General features: G+C 45.8%; 1 protein-coding gene across 1 annotated transcript in view; it reads left to right on the top strand.

The window, feature by feature from the left end:
* The window catches only part of SMIM11 (small integral membrane protein 11), a 37,344-nt gene extending 22,705 nt beyond the window's left edge, over positions 1-14,639 (top strand). The window contains exons 2-3 of the mRNA XM_069637343.1: positions 1,117-1,299; positions 14,475-14,639. Coding sequence (XP_069493444.1) covers positions 1,117-1,284 — 168 coding nt within the window. The 3' untranslated portion in view covers positions 1,285-1,299; positions 14,475-14,639. The remainder of the gene's footprint in view (positions 1-1,116; positions 1,300-14,474) is intronic.
* The last annotated feature ends 2,417 nt before the right edge of the window (positions 14,640-17,056 follow it).

Genomic DNA, 17,056 nt, shown 5'->3' with positions numbered 1-17,056 from the left:
ATGTTATTATAATACTCTGGTCCAGAGGCTAGAGTTACCCTGCTCTTTTCAGTGTTTGCATCTTGCATGCATTCTTCAAGTTTTTTTCTTTCTCACGGACGCATATTATATGCTGGGTATATTTAGTTTCAGAGTAAAAAAAAAAAAAAATCCAACACGTGGCAACACCCAGTAGTGTTGCTTGCAATCCACTTCCTTGCCATGTAGTTGCACATTAACTGTAGCTGTATGGGCACACAGGCTGAAGTATACCAAGGCTGTAGGCATTTTCTCTATATTCTGCCACGGTATCGTACATGTAATGTTGGATTGCAATACAGGCAGCCAGCCACAGTAATAGTTTAAATTATTCAACAGCCATGAGCAACAGGTAAAACCTAGTCATTTTATCTCTTCCTGAGCCCGCCCCCCGGAAACCCTGTCACCCATCTTAATGTGCCTCCTTATACTCCCGGTTCATGCCCCGCACAGTTACTACAACCTTATCTTCCACTCCTTCACGAGCGGCAGACACATATACCGGGAAGACGTCAGACGGGCATGACAACCTCTTTGACTGTACATACCTCATCTTTTCTTTGCGTTTTTGGTAGCTTTTACAACCCCTTCTCCCGACTTTTTGGTTGTGACCAAATGATGAAGAAAATGGCTATATTGTTTTATTCGTGCGTCCTTAGTAAAAAATATCTTGCAAACGGACGATGCTGGTTACAACCAACTTTTTTGTTTTCACCATTGTAATTTTTCAGTAACCTTAACAGTCGTATGTGCTGTGTGCCCGGGTCAGGTTGGCAAAAGAGGTGTAAAGCAGGCTTTCATTATCATGAAGCCCAAATCAAACCTGTTTATTCAGGTTACATGTAATTTGAACGAATTAAATAATTACGAATTTAAATTTTAACGAAGAAAAAAATGTCAATTGTTCAATTGGGGGGCTGCCCCACAAAAGGTCCCTTTCCCCATGTTTTCAACAACCTGAGCCTCCCCCACACCTTTAAACCCTATATATATATATATATATATAACAATTTTCGTTAAAATCACTGCATACCGTTTAATTCAGACCAAAAAATAGAGGCAAGACTTACTTTAATTAAATCTAAACTTCCTTTTCAGGTTTTGGATAATTTCCCATTGTTGCTGTACATTTTGGCTGCCAAGACCTTACTTCTTTGCTTAGCCTTTGCTGGTGCAAAAATCTACCAAAGCAGAAGGCTTGAAGCCAAACTGAAAAAAGAACAAGAGGAGAAACGTAAGAAAGCAGCCGAGAAGAAGGAAGACTGACCCTTTTCTCGCAAGGTACAACCACAAGCATATTTTTTATATTTCAATGCAATGTTTATTTGTGGTGTTTTGAAATCCGCTTCAAGCGGCCAAAGCAGTTTTGCGCCCACGCCCCACTATTGATCTGCTCAACAGGGCGTGTAGAGTATTAATGTACAGTGTGCGATAGATTTTTTTTTTTCTTCGCAACACCACCGCATGGCAGTCTCACTGCTGAATTTGCAAAGCCAATGCCGGTTTAGTACGCCTTCAGAAAGGAAGCTGATCATACTGGTTTGTTTGATTCGAAATGGAGCCACGTGCGCCTTATTTGCAGCTGGAACTCCCTGCTATGCGTTTGCAGATAGTCTGGTGGGCTCCTTGCACTTCGCTTGTTTGTTCAAGTGTGTTAAACACTCTGCAGGGGCGGGGGTGTCTCTTTATAGGCAACCAAGTGGCTGACCACAAGTGCTGGCCCCCTATTACTGCCTATGAGCAGGTGGTCGACATATGCAGCTGCTCGTTCCTCTTCACTTAAACCAATCCCTACACTTCCCATCATTCCTCCCCCCCCCCCCAATTACCATTCCTGTTCTTTTCCTTTCAGGGAGGCCCCCCCCCCCACCCCGATTCCTCATCCACCCAAACCCAGTCACCTACACCACCCCTTCCCCGTTTCATCCTTGTATTACTCACCCGCTATACCTCCTACCCCAGTTATGCCCGACCCCCTCCCCCACATAACCAGTGTACCCCCACCATACATTTCCCCATTACTCCCACGTGTTGGGGGTACCTGCTCCTCACTAAGTGGTCACTCAGCTGGACAGATTGACTGGTTTGAGGGGGGATAACCAGTTCAACCTGGTGACCAGTACAGACAAGCAGTGGCTGCAACGAGCTGTAAGGGGCAAGCCATCAATAGACCCGGTACTTTTTCCCCCTTTTTTTAATGGACACTTTCACCCTGTCTCATGTTCCTCCTCCAAATGCCCGTTGTCCCATTCCTGTTTAGATCCCTGCTGGCCCCCATCCCCACCACTCCATTTACAGGTATGTTCTTCTCACAACCATGGGATGTGTTTTTTTTCCCCCTTCTCTCCTGCAATAAGGTTATATTACTGGCCCTTTATACTGCACCAATCACCATCGTAGTGCTCCTGAAGTGCCGAAACCTTTCCAGAGTGTAGGCGAATGAGGAGCCCCCCCCCCCCCAACCCGCCCCGGCCCCCTTGCCCAGGTATCACACCAGACCACAGCATAGTCTGAGGTGAACGGGAGACAGGCAAATGCGTGGGAGTGGACAGGGTGAAGGCAGGGTAATACAAGCAGGGGGCACGTGATGGTGATCGCCAGGACGCACGTTAAGACTTATGTCGTCAGGCTGCCATTGGCTGGGCAGTATGCCTGGCGGTCAATACATGTTAAATCTTGTCATGGCACACGTTTAAATCCTGTTTGGATGAGTGATGGCCTTGGGGTGTGCTCAAGAGCGCCTGCCTAAGGGATTATACCAGATAATCGTAATTAATTCACACCCTATGCAACAAAAAAAAAAAGGGGGGGGGCGAGGAGGTGCGCGGGGCAGGTAGTTCCGACAGGAGTCTCAAAGCCAGCTGTGCAGAATGCACGCAGGAGGATGCAAAAAGGGGTAAATGGGGCGATTACCTCACGTGGCCCAACCAAACCTGTTAGCTGCCAGAGGAGACTCGCGGCCCAATTCACAGCAGCGTTTTATAGCGGCAAACTCCCACTGGAAAACGTTTTGTGACTTAGGCCCTTAGTGTCCTGCCTGCACTTAAAACAGAGGAGGAAATGAGGGCGAGAAGGGGGGTGGGAGGTGATGTGGGAGGCATCCACGTGATGGGATGCTACTCATGTGTTGTGTGTGTTAAAGGATTCAAATGAAACTAGGATCTCGGTGTAAAGGGCCAGAAGGCACTATAGTATTGGTCTGCAAGTGATCGCGAGGGGCATGGCGAGATACAAATATACCAACTTTCTTTAGTTGGTGGTAATCCCTTCATGGATCACAAAATACAGGAAGGTATTTCAAACAGAATAACTGAAGCTAAACCAATCCTGTTTAGGGAGCACCCCGATATCCCCCAGGATTACTGCAGACGCAAACACATGCATCCTAGGACCACATGGCATGCTCCCCAGTCAGCCAATTATAATGCCAGAAACGCACGAAAACGGGGGCGCAATGGCATCAAAGAGTACTCGCCCACCCTTACCATTTGCCAATGGGTAAAGTCACTAGTATGCTCCATAGGGGCTCTTTTCCGGCAGTAAGCAGGGGTCTCGGTGGTGCAGGAATGGCCTGAAACCACCTCCCAACCCCCAGTTAGTGATTCAGCTAGAGTGAGTGATGACTGCCCCACAGGGCACTAAGAGTAACCCCCCCTCACCAAAGACCCTCATCCCTGCACCAGTCACTTGTAGGAATGAGCAGAGTTCTTTCACGTGTATGTCCAGCGCATGGACCTCTTAAATAGCGCTCCCAGCAATCATCACCACTCACATGGGCTGTTTAAATGCACTTCCAAGAATCGCCTTCCTCCTACAAGTACACGATGACACACTTTTCAATATAGTGGAAATGCGTCAGCACAAACTCCCGCACTCACTGGGTTGTTTATATGTGTACATACAGCTCGTGAATGGCTGGGGAAGCGAGTCCGGGGGTCCAGGATGCACACGTGGGGTGTCGATGTAAGAGGTGAAGAAGTGAGGAGCAGTGAGGTCCAGGGACAGCTAGAAAGCTTCCCCATGGGAGAGGAGGTGGGGCACACAATTAACAGAATTGGCTATGGGTATCAGGGAGCGCTAAATTGATATGGTAAGGCATTTAGAACGTGCCTCTACAAGTGTTTTTCAGGAGGGGAAAACACATGGAAGACAGACAACGTTCTTACTAGGCCAGGTGACATTGCGCAAGTTCCTACGGGGTGAGTGGGAGGTGCAGTACAAAGGATCAACAGTGATAAGTAAATGGAATCAATAAAACAAATAAAAAGTGCGGCCAGCTTGTGGCAAGTGCAGGGGTAAGTGCAGACATCAAGTGTCAAGAGCTGGTGGGGGCTGTAGGGATACAGAAACAGCCCCCTAGTTCAGGGGTTGTCCGAGAGGCTGTGCAGCTGGCGGGGGAAGCGGACCTGGCCCGAGAACAGAGGGTAGCCAGGTGACCAGTGCAGTTACAGTAAGAAGTTCAGCAGGGGAGAGTGGGAGAGAAAGCAGAAGCAAAGAGGAAGGTCTTGAGGTGCTTCCGGAACCAGAGATGATTCTCCTCAAGTTTCAGGGGTTCCAGAGAGAGTCCCCAGCTGAAGAAAGAGATCTACCACCAACTCTTTGCTTGGAGAAGCGACTGACCCTGAGGGAGTTGGAGGCAGATGAGCTCGAGAGGGAAGGTATTTAGGAAGAGAGAGTAGAAGGTATTGCGGCCCCAGACCCCAAAAGGCCTTGTGGACAATGTAGAGGGTTTTGAACGTATTCCTTGCAGCCACTGGGAGCCAGTGCAGAGATTTCAGTCCTGGAGAGATACAATCCCTGGGCTTGAGGCCAAGGACAAGCCTCACAATCCTTTTCTGTATCAGTTGCAGAGAATAGAAACAGGCAGATTTAGAAAGAGGCTGTTGCAGTAGTCCAGCCTAGAGAGAACCAGAGCTCTGGAGACAGTGAGCTTCTGGGGGAAGGAGAGGAAAGGAAGACTACCTCTGAGGAGGTGCAGCTGGTATTGTGACTTCTTAGGGACATCAGAGATGTGAGGAGAGTAGGAGAGTGTAGAGTCGAAGATGAACCAGAGGTTTTTAGCCTCACAGGAAGAAGGCCAAGGGAGACCAGCCAGAGAGCAATAGGAAAAGAGGGAGCAGGTGTGGCGATGAGAATCTCAGCCTTACTGGCATTAAGGCAGAGATCATTGGCGGCACACCACTCCTGGATAGCAGACAGTCAGAGATGAGAGAAAGAGAGGCGATGGCGGAAGGGAGCTTGAAAATGAGCTGAGTGTTGTCTGCATAGCACTGAAAGTTGGGGCAGAGAGCAGCAATGCATTGGGGAAAGAAGTGCCAGGTATTGGTTGAACAGCCAGGGAGAGAGGTTAGACCCCTGGGGAGATTGAGATAGAGGAGCGGAAGGACCCAAGTTGGACCTGGGATTGGAGAGGAAAGAGGTCAGCCAAGCCAGGGCCTGATTGGTGATACTCAGAGAGACAGTTGAGCAGGATGGCATAGTTGACTGTGTCAAAGGCAGAAGAGAGATCAAGTAAGATGAGGACACATGGGGTATGAATACCAAAATGCAGGGTGCAACAAAATTGAAATTGCAAGCTACTAGCCAGCCATAAAAACATACTCTCCACTTCTATGCTGTACACACAGAACACCTTTTCTTACTCGTCAAGAGTTAAAAATCACTACCAAATGGCTAGTGACAAGGGCAAGTTTTGCACCCTCCCAAAAGTCAGAAAAACACTCTCCATGTATAGCCGTTAACGGATGTTTAAGTGAACAACATTAATACTAAGTGAAGTACTCTTATGGACTAAACTAGGCAAGGAAACTTGAGACTTGGGGCGTGAGGGAGGCAGATGGGTGTTAGCAGTAGCATGGGAGCGCATCCATGTATAGAGATTAAGCAATGTCCACTATTGTCATTTGCATGCTAGATGTCTGGAAATATTGACGATGCTACTTAATTGGAATCAAAGTTATAAAGCCTAGCGTAAAACTGGATAAGCAGCGTAAACACTTGAGGACACATGCGCTTAACGCTCAAACCTGCAATTGAGAAAATTGCAATCACTTATTCAAGGAAAATTATGACAAGGAGAAAATAAAGCCAAACCTTCTCATATTTTAGTATACATCCACCAGAACAATCCAAACGTAATATAATAGCGCCCACACGTTTAGAAAGAGACCTGCAAGGGCAGTCCTGTGGCAGGTCGGTAAATCTATATTTTTCAAAAAATGGTCTACAGATCTGCATTTTATGCAGAGTGGCATTTATCAACAATTGTGAAAACCCAGTGGTGAGCCCTGCAAAAATAAAATGTGCACTTCAACGAGTCCAAGGGTGTTCTACTCATTGTACAGGGGGGCGGTTTACAAAGAAAAGTAGCAGTCACGGGTCATTCTTCAGTTACCACAATATTGCAGGATGTGGAGATTGGGTTCCTATAAATGGGGCAAGTAGAAATGAATCTTAATTTCAAACACTGCAAAGGTTTCTCCAAGCAAAGATGACTATGACATCAAGATGAAAATCGAATCAAACACTACACAGATAATGGGACCGCCTACTATAGACCTTGCATTAAACCTTGCATAAGTGCGCCAGTGCTCTCATACCAAGTTCTTGCATGTCTATGAATATGAGCGAAGCCCAGTAGGGGAATAGGGAAATAAACTTGGATGATTTTGTGAGACTGAATGTAGTCTCACTCCGCAATTTATTAGATTGCTCAGAATAAGTTGTAAAGTACCCGTTTATTATTAATAACAATGTAAAAGCCCAATACCAGACGATGTGTACCACCTGGCAGTGACCATGGGTACTACCCGCCACCAAGATTTGCCAAGTGGAAACCCTTGTTATTGCAGGGCAGTACAACTCCGCCTGTTCCAGAATACTCGGCAGAGAGTAGAAGTGGTCTTTTTGACAGGAAAATCCTGTGAGTGAAGATTTCTGCGCAACTCTACCAGCATTGGCAAGGCACATCTGTCTTGGGTCGTGTCCAATGCAAATCCAGCAGCACCACAATCGCTTTGGGATTACAGCATTGGTGTTAAAGCGAAAAACACTGCCCAAATGTAAAGTACTCAGTTTAGCCGTCTTAATTCGGACTGTGTTTTGGAGGGCTCGAGCTGGACTATAGGACATACTCTGAGGTGAATGGGGCAGGATGATGGTCCCTTTCATACTATGAAATACTCCATGAGGCAGTGTAGAGGGACAAAGAGTGGGAAGTGAACATGTACACCTCCACCCATCAACAACAACATTGCAACTGAGCAGGCATTTTTGTCTGCTTGACCAGCTGTACACCGATCAAGTTATCACTCTTTGCCAGAGTTTACTGAAAGGCAGCAATACAAATTAATGGAATAGTTCTTTGAGAGAAAAGCTAGGGTGGCTGGTCTTATATTTCTGTTATATGGCAAAGTATGCTTTAAAAAGTAACTTTTGGATCCAAGATGGCCACCTGCAGAAGGAGGAGGTGCTAATCATAGCTTGTCTCCTGCCCCAACCGAAAGGGGATTGATATGCTTCTTTGCTCCCTCCCCAACCTGTGGGAATGTATGTAACTGGTGGGTCAACCCCAATAGAAAGGAGACGATCCGATCAGTGCAATAGACTGCGGGAGAGCCAAAAAGCAGCAGATGCGAGACGCCGGATCGTAGGAGGTGAAGGGCGTGGCACCCCATCTGGATCACCGGCAAAGAGGAAGACAGTCAGCGTGGGATGCGGTATCCACAGGACGACGTTAAGGAGAAGGAGTACTAGGGGTGACATAGGAGGAAGTACCCTCCCCCTTGAGTGCGTGGATGTGGCAGATGACGGGCATGTACCAGTGGAGGAGCACAACGCACACCAGAGGAGGTAATACAGTGCAGTGTGCATCGCCCCTTGGTGCTAGAAAGGTGGACAGGGACGGCGGCTCTCCGGGAGTATTACAACAGACTCCTTGGCATTGGTGACATCCTCAAAGCAGAAATGGGTGGAGCCTAATCCCGCTTGCTTATGGACAATATAGCTCCAAAACTGAACAGAGAGCAGGGAAAGTGTAAAAAGCAGCATCAGCCAAGCCCCAAATCCAGCAACCATGTGGCGAAGGGTGAAGAGGAGGAGGAGGAGGAGGAGCTGGGGTTCAGGTGAATTAAACACTACAATGTGCAGGCTGCGAAAGGGGTGAGGAGGCCCCAGGGATTCAACAACTTAACAGATAGCCACGCAATACCTAGCAGCCTTTAAAGCTTCAGTTAAAAGGGCAAAAACCTCAATATCTCGTGAACTTTTGGAGGGCAGGGGCAGTTTTATTTTTGGAGACATGGTCCTTGGTGATAAAGGGACACGGGATACTGCGACACCGGGTTGATTTGATATTACAGTGGCGCATGCGGTCCCTCTTGGAGTAAAAGATAAAGGACTGAAGGCTACTGGTATTTGCCTCTGTTGGGATCGGAACTTGGTGGACGTAGTTGGTGGGAATTGACGCCGGGTGTGAAAGCAGACCCCGGCGATCTAGTTAATCAACGGAGTGTGGCTTGTTAAGTGCTCCTAAGGAAGCATACGTCGATTGCTAAAGGGAGAGGACGTACTAAAGGCACTCCGGCACCCCCTAAGGTGAACACTCTAGCAGAGGGGACAATCACTAAGTGTTGGCAAGCAGAGGAGAAAGGCATGCCCAGCGAGACTCAATCTCCAATAATGCAGTCACCACACATAGTGGCTACAGAACACAGGGACACAATGTCAATCACTAAAGAGGAACTAATGCAATATTTAGCTCATCACCAACAGGGCTTAAAGGAAACGCTGCAGGAGTCTTTTCAAGAACAGATTAGTGCAATAAGATCCGACATAAAAATTGCAGTTCAAGAAATAAAAGGGGACATTTCAAAACTAGGTGATCGTGTGGAAATTGCTGAACGTGCCTTACAAGAACTTGTAGAAAACTCGTGGAAAAATGACAAAACCTTAGAACAACTTGCTCGGATGACGCACAATCTGGAAATTCAGTGCGAAGATCTCAAACAGGTCAAGGCGATCAAACATTTGCATCAAGCATGTCCCAGAGGAGATTGCAGACAAAGATCGTAAACACTCGATACAAACTCTCTGTGCAGATTTGCTTCTGGAGATTCCTTTGGATGATTTTCTTCTAGACAGATTTCATAGGGTGGGCACTCCTAGGAAAGAGCCGGGGGCACGACCCAAGCCCCTGATGGCCGCATTTACATCATATGGGCAGAATGAAGGAGTTTTGAGGGCAGCACAGACGGGTACGTCCTTTACCATCATTGGCTCGGAAGTACAGCTTTATAAAGAACTGGCATATTCCACCCTATTCAAAAGGAGGCAGATTAATCCGGTCACTAGCATTCTCAACCAAGAGAAGGTTCATAACAGGTGGACCTTTCCTTTTGGCTTGCTATTTTCCTGGAACGGTAGACAGTTCCGAGTAACAACATGTGAAGGTCTGGATGTTGTAGCACTAGAAAGTAGAGACCGGACTGGGACATTGGATGCAGGAGGCAAGACCACCCAGCAGACATGACAATGGGAGTGGTCCATGGCAAAGCGAGACCATAGGAAAGCCTGTGCTCCGAAAGGCTGGGACAAGTCGAAGGACATGCCACATTCTGAGGGGTGAAGGCGGGGGGACCAGATAAACCAGGTACTCCAGAAAATGTTGGTGTGACTTTAAAACGTGAATGGGGGTGTGGGAGAACAGAGTTGGAGATGGAGGGTCGGGATGTGATTGGGGGTTGAAGCAGGGGGATCAGATTGGGAACTCATGGAGAGGCTTCGTATATCTCTCCTCAGTTTTTTGTTCCCAGGTAGTTTACTGGTTCATGGACGGGTTTTCCTTTGGTTGTCACTAAGACCCATGTACCGGCCTGGGTTAAAGTTTGGGGAGGGGGAGTGATTGGGAGGTGGATCAGCAGGATAAACATGAAGGTACAGCAGGGGGAGGCGGGCAAGAAAAGACGAGACTCAATGGTCCTAATTTGCGTAATATGTGCACTCTATCTTAACGCAGACATGGTCCGTGTCGATTCTGGGAGACCCCAATGGGGATTAGAGGTAAAGGTTCTTTGGAAGGGAATGGGATTGGTTGGACTAGGTACTCCCCATGGGTTGCAAGCTGGGATCATTCCTGAGGCGCGAGAAACCGGATTTTCTCGTGCTTCAAGAAACCCACATATGTAGAAAAGATAAATCGCGTATTAGATTACAAGGCTATCCACAGATTTTTCAGGCTGATATGAATGAGAAAAAAGCATGGGTCTGGATAGCGTTCAGAAATAACACTGTTCTGGTATCTTGAACTCAGTGTGTGATAAACAGGGGAAATACCCATTTGTGAAACTCCGCATTCAGAGGGAAGTATTTACGGTAGCGACATTGTACGCACCTAATTCATGACAGGAAGGCTTTCTGAAGGCAGCACTGGCGACACTCGAAAATATAGCTGAGGGTCATGTTATAATGACAGGGGATTTGAACAGAATATCGGATGTGGAAATTGACACTAGCAGAGTGGGATTTTTGCCAAGGGGCACACCATCAAACACCTTATAGACAAATTCACACAGATTGGGGTTAGTTGATATGTGGCGAGCTAACAGGAGAAAGGCAGTGGGATTCACGATTTGCACGTTCATAAAACCCAGTCACGAATAAATTATATTGGAGTATCTGCTAGATTGGCAGGAAGAATTTTGGAAGTTTCAGTGGTATCGATTGCTCTATCCGATAATTTTATTTTAACATGTTTTTATTGGGATTTATAAAGTACAATTTGTCCATTACTCAAAAGCTTACATCTCAATGAATGTGTCCTTATTTGTGTAGTAACATGTCAACCACAAACAAATTATAAACAAACAACTTCTTCACTTGTCAGACATTATATTGCACGTCTTCTTTTTGCGTGTGCAGCGCAGCGGGAGACCCAGCAGAGGTAAGTAATAACAATCTAGCAGGATTCCCCAGGTCCCTCTAACTATACGGTTGCTATGATCCATCTAAGAGTGGTGTTTGCGGACAGGGGGCCAAATCGTGTTCATGGGGGTTTGTCGTCTGACGGGTGAAACATATCCCAGACCAACAGTTTCCACGCTGCGCACCTGTCGCTTCCGTCTGTGCCAGGCCCACTTGCTCCATCCATTCATCCATCCATCCACTCTAGTTTCTGAATCTGCCCAACGTTCAAATTATCTGTGACAGGAGACATACTGCGGACCCCTGGCCGATTTCCAGGCCATTGCAATAGATCTTTTGGCCAGTATGCACGCCATATCCATAAACCTGACCACATGCGTGCTATCGGATGATGCACCCTTAGGGGCGATATGGAACATGACATCCAGTAATAGGGGGCTTTGGAAGTGGGTTTTGCCAGAATGGATCCTTGTGGATAGAGTTCTCTTGGGGGAGATAGAGGAGAGAATTCAGGACTATTTTGGGGAAAATGCGATGGTGAATACCTCCCCAGGGATTTGGTGGGAAGCTTGCAAAGCGGTAATCAGGGGGGAACTGATAGCACGCAAAGCCCAGAGGTGAAAAAATGAATCAGCAACTAGAGGAAGACTTAGAGACTCAATTTAAGAATATATTGCCAAAATTGGGTAATGATCCTACGAGGGATACAATGCAAACGTATAAAGCAGTTAGAGGACAGCTAGAATCATTAAGGGCAAAAAAGGCGGAAAGAACCCTACTTGGAACTAAACAAAATGATTATGTAGAAGGGAATAGAGCCGGTATGTTATTAGCAAGACAATTAAGACAGAGGACAGCCACCCAAATGATTCTAAAAGTCAGGGAAGGGGAAAATATGACACAGAGGGAATCAAGGTGCTTTGAAAAGTTCTATGGCATGGTATATTCTTCAGATAGGCTGCAGGATGGCCCGCTGAATACATATCTAGCAGAAGTATCTCTTCCGAAGCTACTGAGATCAGATAGGGAAGAGCTTGAGGAGGAAGTTATCACAGCCATACAAAAACTTCCACCGAAAAAGGGCTTGGGATCTGATGGCTTTACAGCTGTGTTCTATAAGAAATATTAGCAAATTCTCTCCCCCAACCCCACTTAACGACCCTGTATAACTCCTTCAAAAAAGAACTAGGCGACTTCATATGTTAATAGGACCCAATCAATCGGGGTTCATAAAACATTGTCAGACCTTTGATAACTTAAGGAGGGTATGTCACTTAATTGAGAAAGTTGAACGGCGCAGGATTCTTGCGGTATTCTTCGCATTAGACTCCGAAAAGGCGCTTGATTGGGTAGACTGGACCTTTCTTTTTCAAACCATGAAGTAAATGGGGTTTGGCGAGCACTATTTTCATAGGATACAAGCAAATTACCAAACCCCAACCCTGTGGCCTGTCCATCAATAGACAATTTTCAGGTTCGATTAGAGAGGCGAACCAAACAGGGATGCCCGCTGTTCCTTTTGCTTTACACGATTTACCTGGAACCTTTCCTGCAGCGTATACAGGAAGCACTGGGTGTGAAAGGGGTCTATTTTGGAGGGTCGGAACACAAAATAATGGCCTTCGCCAATGACATGCTGTTGGCTATATCGGATCATGCAGAATCCTTGAAGGTGATTGCCTCAGAACTTGCATTGTTTGGGGAAGTTTCAGAATTAAAAATGAATCCCCATCAATCTGAAATACTTAATCTCACACTATCAAATACTATAGAGGAAATGCTGGGATCCACCAAATTTCTGTGGGCAGAAGATAAAATTCAATATTTAGGGGTTTACATCACAAAATCTGTGGCAACCTTGTATGAGGCGAATCATCCTCAGCTGCTCAAAGCTCTGAGAGAACCTGCAAAGGTGGAATCCTATATAATGGCTGGGGCCTATGGCTTCGATAAAAATAGTGACCCTACCGTGCTTGCTCTACTACTTTCAGGCTCTGCCGGTTTCTATCCCTAGATGATTTTTCAAGTTACTATATCCACTTTTATATGCCATAATAAAAGACCACAGGTGGCCTTGCAGACCTTAATGGCCCCAAGGAATAAGGGAGGTATGGCTTCCCCCGATTTTAGAAATTACTATTGGGCGGCCCAGTTTAGGGTACTGAAAATATGGCTATCAGGAGATAATAATCATTGGATTGCTATCGATGGAGCAGTGGTGGAAGGGGTGGTCCATTAGCTTAGGTTTTATGGCTGCCTAGGGCATCCTCATCCTCAGAGTAGGAAGGCATCGCAAATAACGGCCCTCGTGGGCGAGGTATGGGATGCAGCAGTGAAGCAGAAGCACATTTCAACTATCTTGTATCCCTTTACACCAGTATTTGGGAACCCCCAGTTCACTCCGGATGGAGGCGAGAGGTTTTGGGAAATGGAGAGAGGCGGGCTGTGTAAACATTGAAGATATAATGCTTGGCCAAGAAAATAAAACATCCAAGCAATGTATACAATCTTTTGAATTTACAGAAAAGGATCGGCTCCGCTATTACCAGTTTCGGCATTGGGTTAAGCACCCCCTAGATAAAATGCTAGCCGGTAGACAGCGCACTGCATTTGAGAAATATCACGTTACATGGGGGACAGTCATCTTATCTCATCATTTTATGCTTTGCTTTATGAAGGGGGCTCCCGGGAAAAGTGGCCATACATTGGCAAATGGGAAGGTACTTTGGATCGTCAAATAGCTGAAGTGGAATGGGAGACACTCTGGCATAACACCCAAAACGAACATGATCTATCCAACTAATGGAGATGTGGTATACAATTCTCTCTCAATGGTACTACACACTGGAGGGACTCGGAGTGATGTTTAAGGGGACAGCATTTTTTTTTTTAAATTGGCAAACTTGCTGTTGGCGCAAGGGGCAGGGGGAATGAATCCATATATGGTGGTCTTTGAAATCAATCTGGGGCTCGGTCGGTAAGACACTACAGGAGGTGGTAGACAAATACATCTTTGGGGCAGGGGAATGTCTTCTGGCCCTTTGGACAAAAGACGTGGCTCCACGAGCTAGGGCACATAAAAAGGCATTTATGGTTATGACTTTGGCTGCCCATCTTGTGATTGCGCAGAATTGGAAGAAAGAAGAGACCCAAACCTATCACGAGTGGCTACATAAACTCTGGCATGTCTTAGCCATGGAATGGGTTTCCTATAATTTACGGTGGGAGGAACAAATGTTTAGGACATATTGGGTACACTGTTGGAATGCTTGAAGGATTATCAAATTCAATTGTGCTCACAATACATTCCGGTTTTACACATTGCCTAATGCTTCGCTAATGTATGATAATTATGTGGAGCGTTATTAGTGCTTTTTATTACTAAATGAACTGCTGATCGGGGGGAGGCCGGGGAGGGGGGGGGGAGGGAGATTGTTATGTAAACTTGTGAAATGCCAATAAAAACAATTAAAAAATACAAACAAAGTAACTAATATATGAGTGCAGTGTTTAACAAGTCCTTGTTTTCTTTGTAGAACACTCCTTTCATAGATGATCCATGTTAAGTTGGGACGCTTGTTTTACAGGCATGAAGACTGATTGTGACTCAAGAATGTGCTGCACCATACTGTATTACGGTTGTAAAAGTTTATGAATAATTTTTAATGTAATATTTATGTAATAAATATGTTTTCCAAATATGTATATTTCTTTCTTCTGCAGTTCACCTCGATTTTAATATCTCTAGCCAAAACTGCAAAATTGACTTGCTTTGGATGGATGAAAGAACGTTTGGGGTTTTGGGGCTGATCTTTTGCCGCCCCCCCCCCTTAGATGAGTGATGGGCAGGTGGGTAATAGGAACCAGGATAGAGGATTAAGGTGATTGATCGGCACAGAGAGCTTAGAAAAGTGGTTCATTTGGAAAACTCGTCTAATGTGTTGTGCAAAATGCAGTACACGATAAGAACAACCGGGCACACTTCAGGCTTATATGGGGTTTTTTCATTGTGTAACATCCTGAGAATCAACAATCTTTTCATTAGCTGCTCATGTTATCATACACTTGCATGTGATGGTCCTTCTTGTTAATTTCGAACAAGCTGTTGCATCTCTTTCTAATGGATACAGTCTACCAACAGAGTCCTGGTCTTTTGAAATACCACCTAGTGCACCCTGGATCTGGAAATATTCAACAAGACAAGGACACCAACACAACTCCAACACAACTCCATGATCACCCCCCCCCCCCCCCGTCAATGTTGATGCTTGTGCCGGAAATGCCTCTGCTTTTTTTCTAGACACAGACTATGCTACTGCAACTTAACAATTGTTTTTAGCAAATGTGCTGAATGTCTTTACAGGACTTGAATCCTGAAGCCTTCTGTAAAATCTGTGTGGCCGATGTCGACTTTTGAGCCCTTTTTTTTGGTGGATCACAACACCACTGTCTGTAGGTCATGCCAGAAGGCTGCCTGGGAGCTGGTTGCAAAGGTGCTCAACGAAATTGTGTGATTTGACCTATAGTCGTAGGAATCCCAAAACAGGAGGCTTAGCCTACAGGTAGTTGTGCTCTGCATTTTCCACCCAAACGCCCTGTGCCCAGTGCCGTGAACTGCACTGATCATTTGACATCTGGCCACACTGTACGTTTGGCAAACACCCTGTTCTTCCAGGATCGATCTTTGAGTCTCTGATGCAATGCCTTGCAGGAGGTCTGCCCTGGAACATAGGCTCACCTCGAAGACCTTTCCAGCTGAATCTGGTTCTACTGCTCGTGGTCAAAGTGTTGGCCAGGGAAACGCTGCACCTCGTACCAGTAATCAGTCATCTTTAAATGAGGCTAAAGCAGCCTACCCCCTGGAACGTGCTTCATGTGACAGAGCATGGTGGCAAACGTTTGACTTAACAGGAAGAAAAGTCTTTGCCTCATTCAGCCTAGGACATTGGATGGAAATGCCTCACACAGTGTGGCCAAGTACTCGTACCTTATCATATCCATCTCTGAAGATGACCAACATATGCTAGAAGAATTTAAAAAATACAAATGAAAAAAATGCTTCCGTTAGTCTCCAAAGGCAAGAATGCTACAACATCCCAGCACAGTCTCGACACCACCGACTCAGTAAATGAAGGAAGTCTGGTGCCATTTCTGGGTGAGCAGATGTTTTAAACAAACTGACCGGATATGCCAACGAGCATCCATTCAGAATGAAGGCTGGTTTAGCCCTGGAAAAACGTAGGCTTCTAGCGCTACAGCCAAGTATCTGGGGATGACCACTCTGGCTATGTAGAGATGGTGTTCCTGCACATCTTTCCCTCTTGGTAGCTGATAACTACCCCTTCATGCTAGCGCTATCAAAGATTCCATCTGTTGTCTAGCAATCATTTGTATTTTGTAGTATACAATTTAGGGAATTCTTATTGAATATACATGTCAATATGGCTCATTAAAACCATTCTTTATCTAATTTTATTTAATTATTGGTTTACAATGTGCCAAAAGCCTGCAGGCATCGGCGGCGCAAACATAAAACATAGGACGCAACCATAAAAACAATAAAAAACAAAGGCACATGAACATGGTCTATTACGTAGCAGGAGGCAGGGTCATTACTTTTACTTGAATAAAGTCTTCAAGTTTGTTCTAAAAACCATGCAATTGGGTTCCAGTCTGAGTCTTAATGGTAAGTTATTACATTTTTGTGCTGCTAATACAGGGAACGCCTTACCCAGGCCATTTGAAAGCTTATATGGCGGGAATGTAATCAGTCCCAAGTTTTCTGATCTCAAAGATCGCCTGGCTACATAAGGACTAATCCAATATTTAAAGGTAAGCAGTGGCTTTCCCATAGAGACATCTATGGACTAGGGTCATAGTTTTAAAATGAATCCTGTCCTCCACAGAGAGCCAGTGCAGGGACACTGTCTGCCGTGATATGTTCCCTTCTTGATTTTTCTCATTACTATTCCAACTGCGCTATTGTGAATGGTTTGTCATTTTGTTATGCATCCTTTGTTTGCTCCTAGCAGTAGGGCATTGCCCTAGTCCAGCCGGGATAAGATGGTAGCCCTAGTCCTTGCAACAGCCACACAATTTCTTCGCTCAGGAATGGTTG

Source organism: Ambystoma mexicanum, chromosome 7p (assembly GCF_040938575.1).
Source record: "Ambystoma mexicanum isolate Mex_15411 chromosome 7p, UKY_AmexF1_1, whole genome shotgun sequence".
Classification (NCBI taxonomy): domain Eukaryota; kingdom Metazoa; phylum Chordata; class Amphibia; order Caudata; family Ambystomatidae; genus Ambystoma; species Ambystoma mexicanum.
Note: the sequence above shows the minus strand (reverse complement) of the source record. Positions and strands in the feature narration are given on the sequence as shown.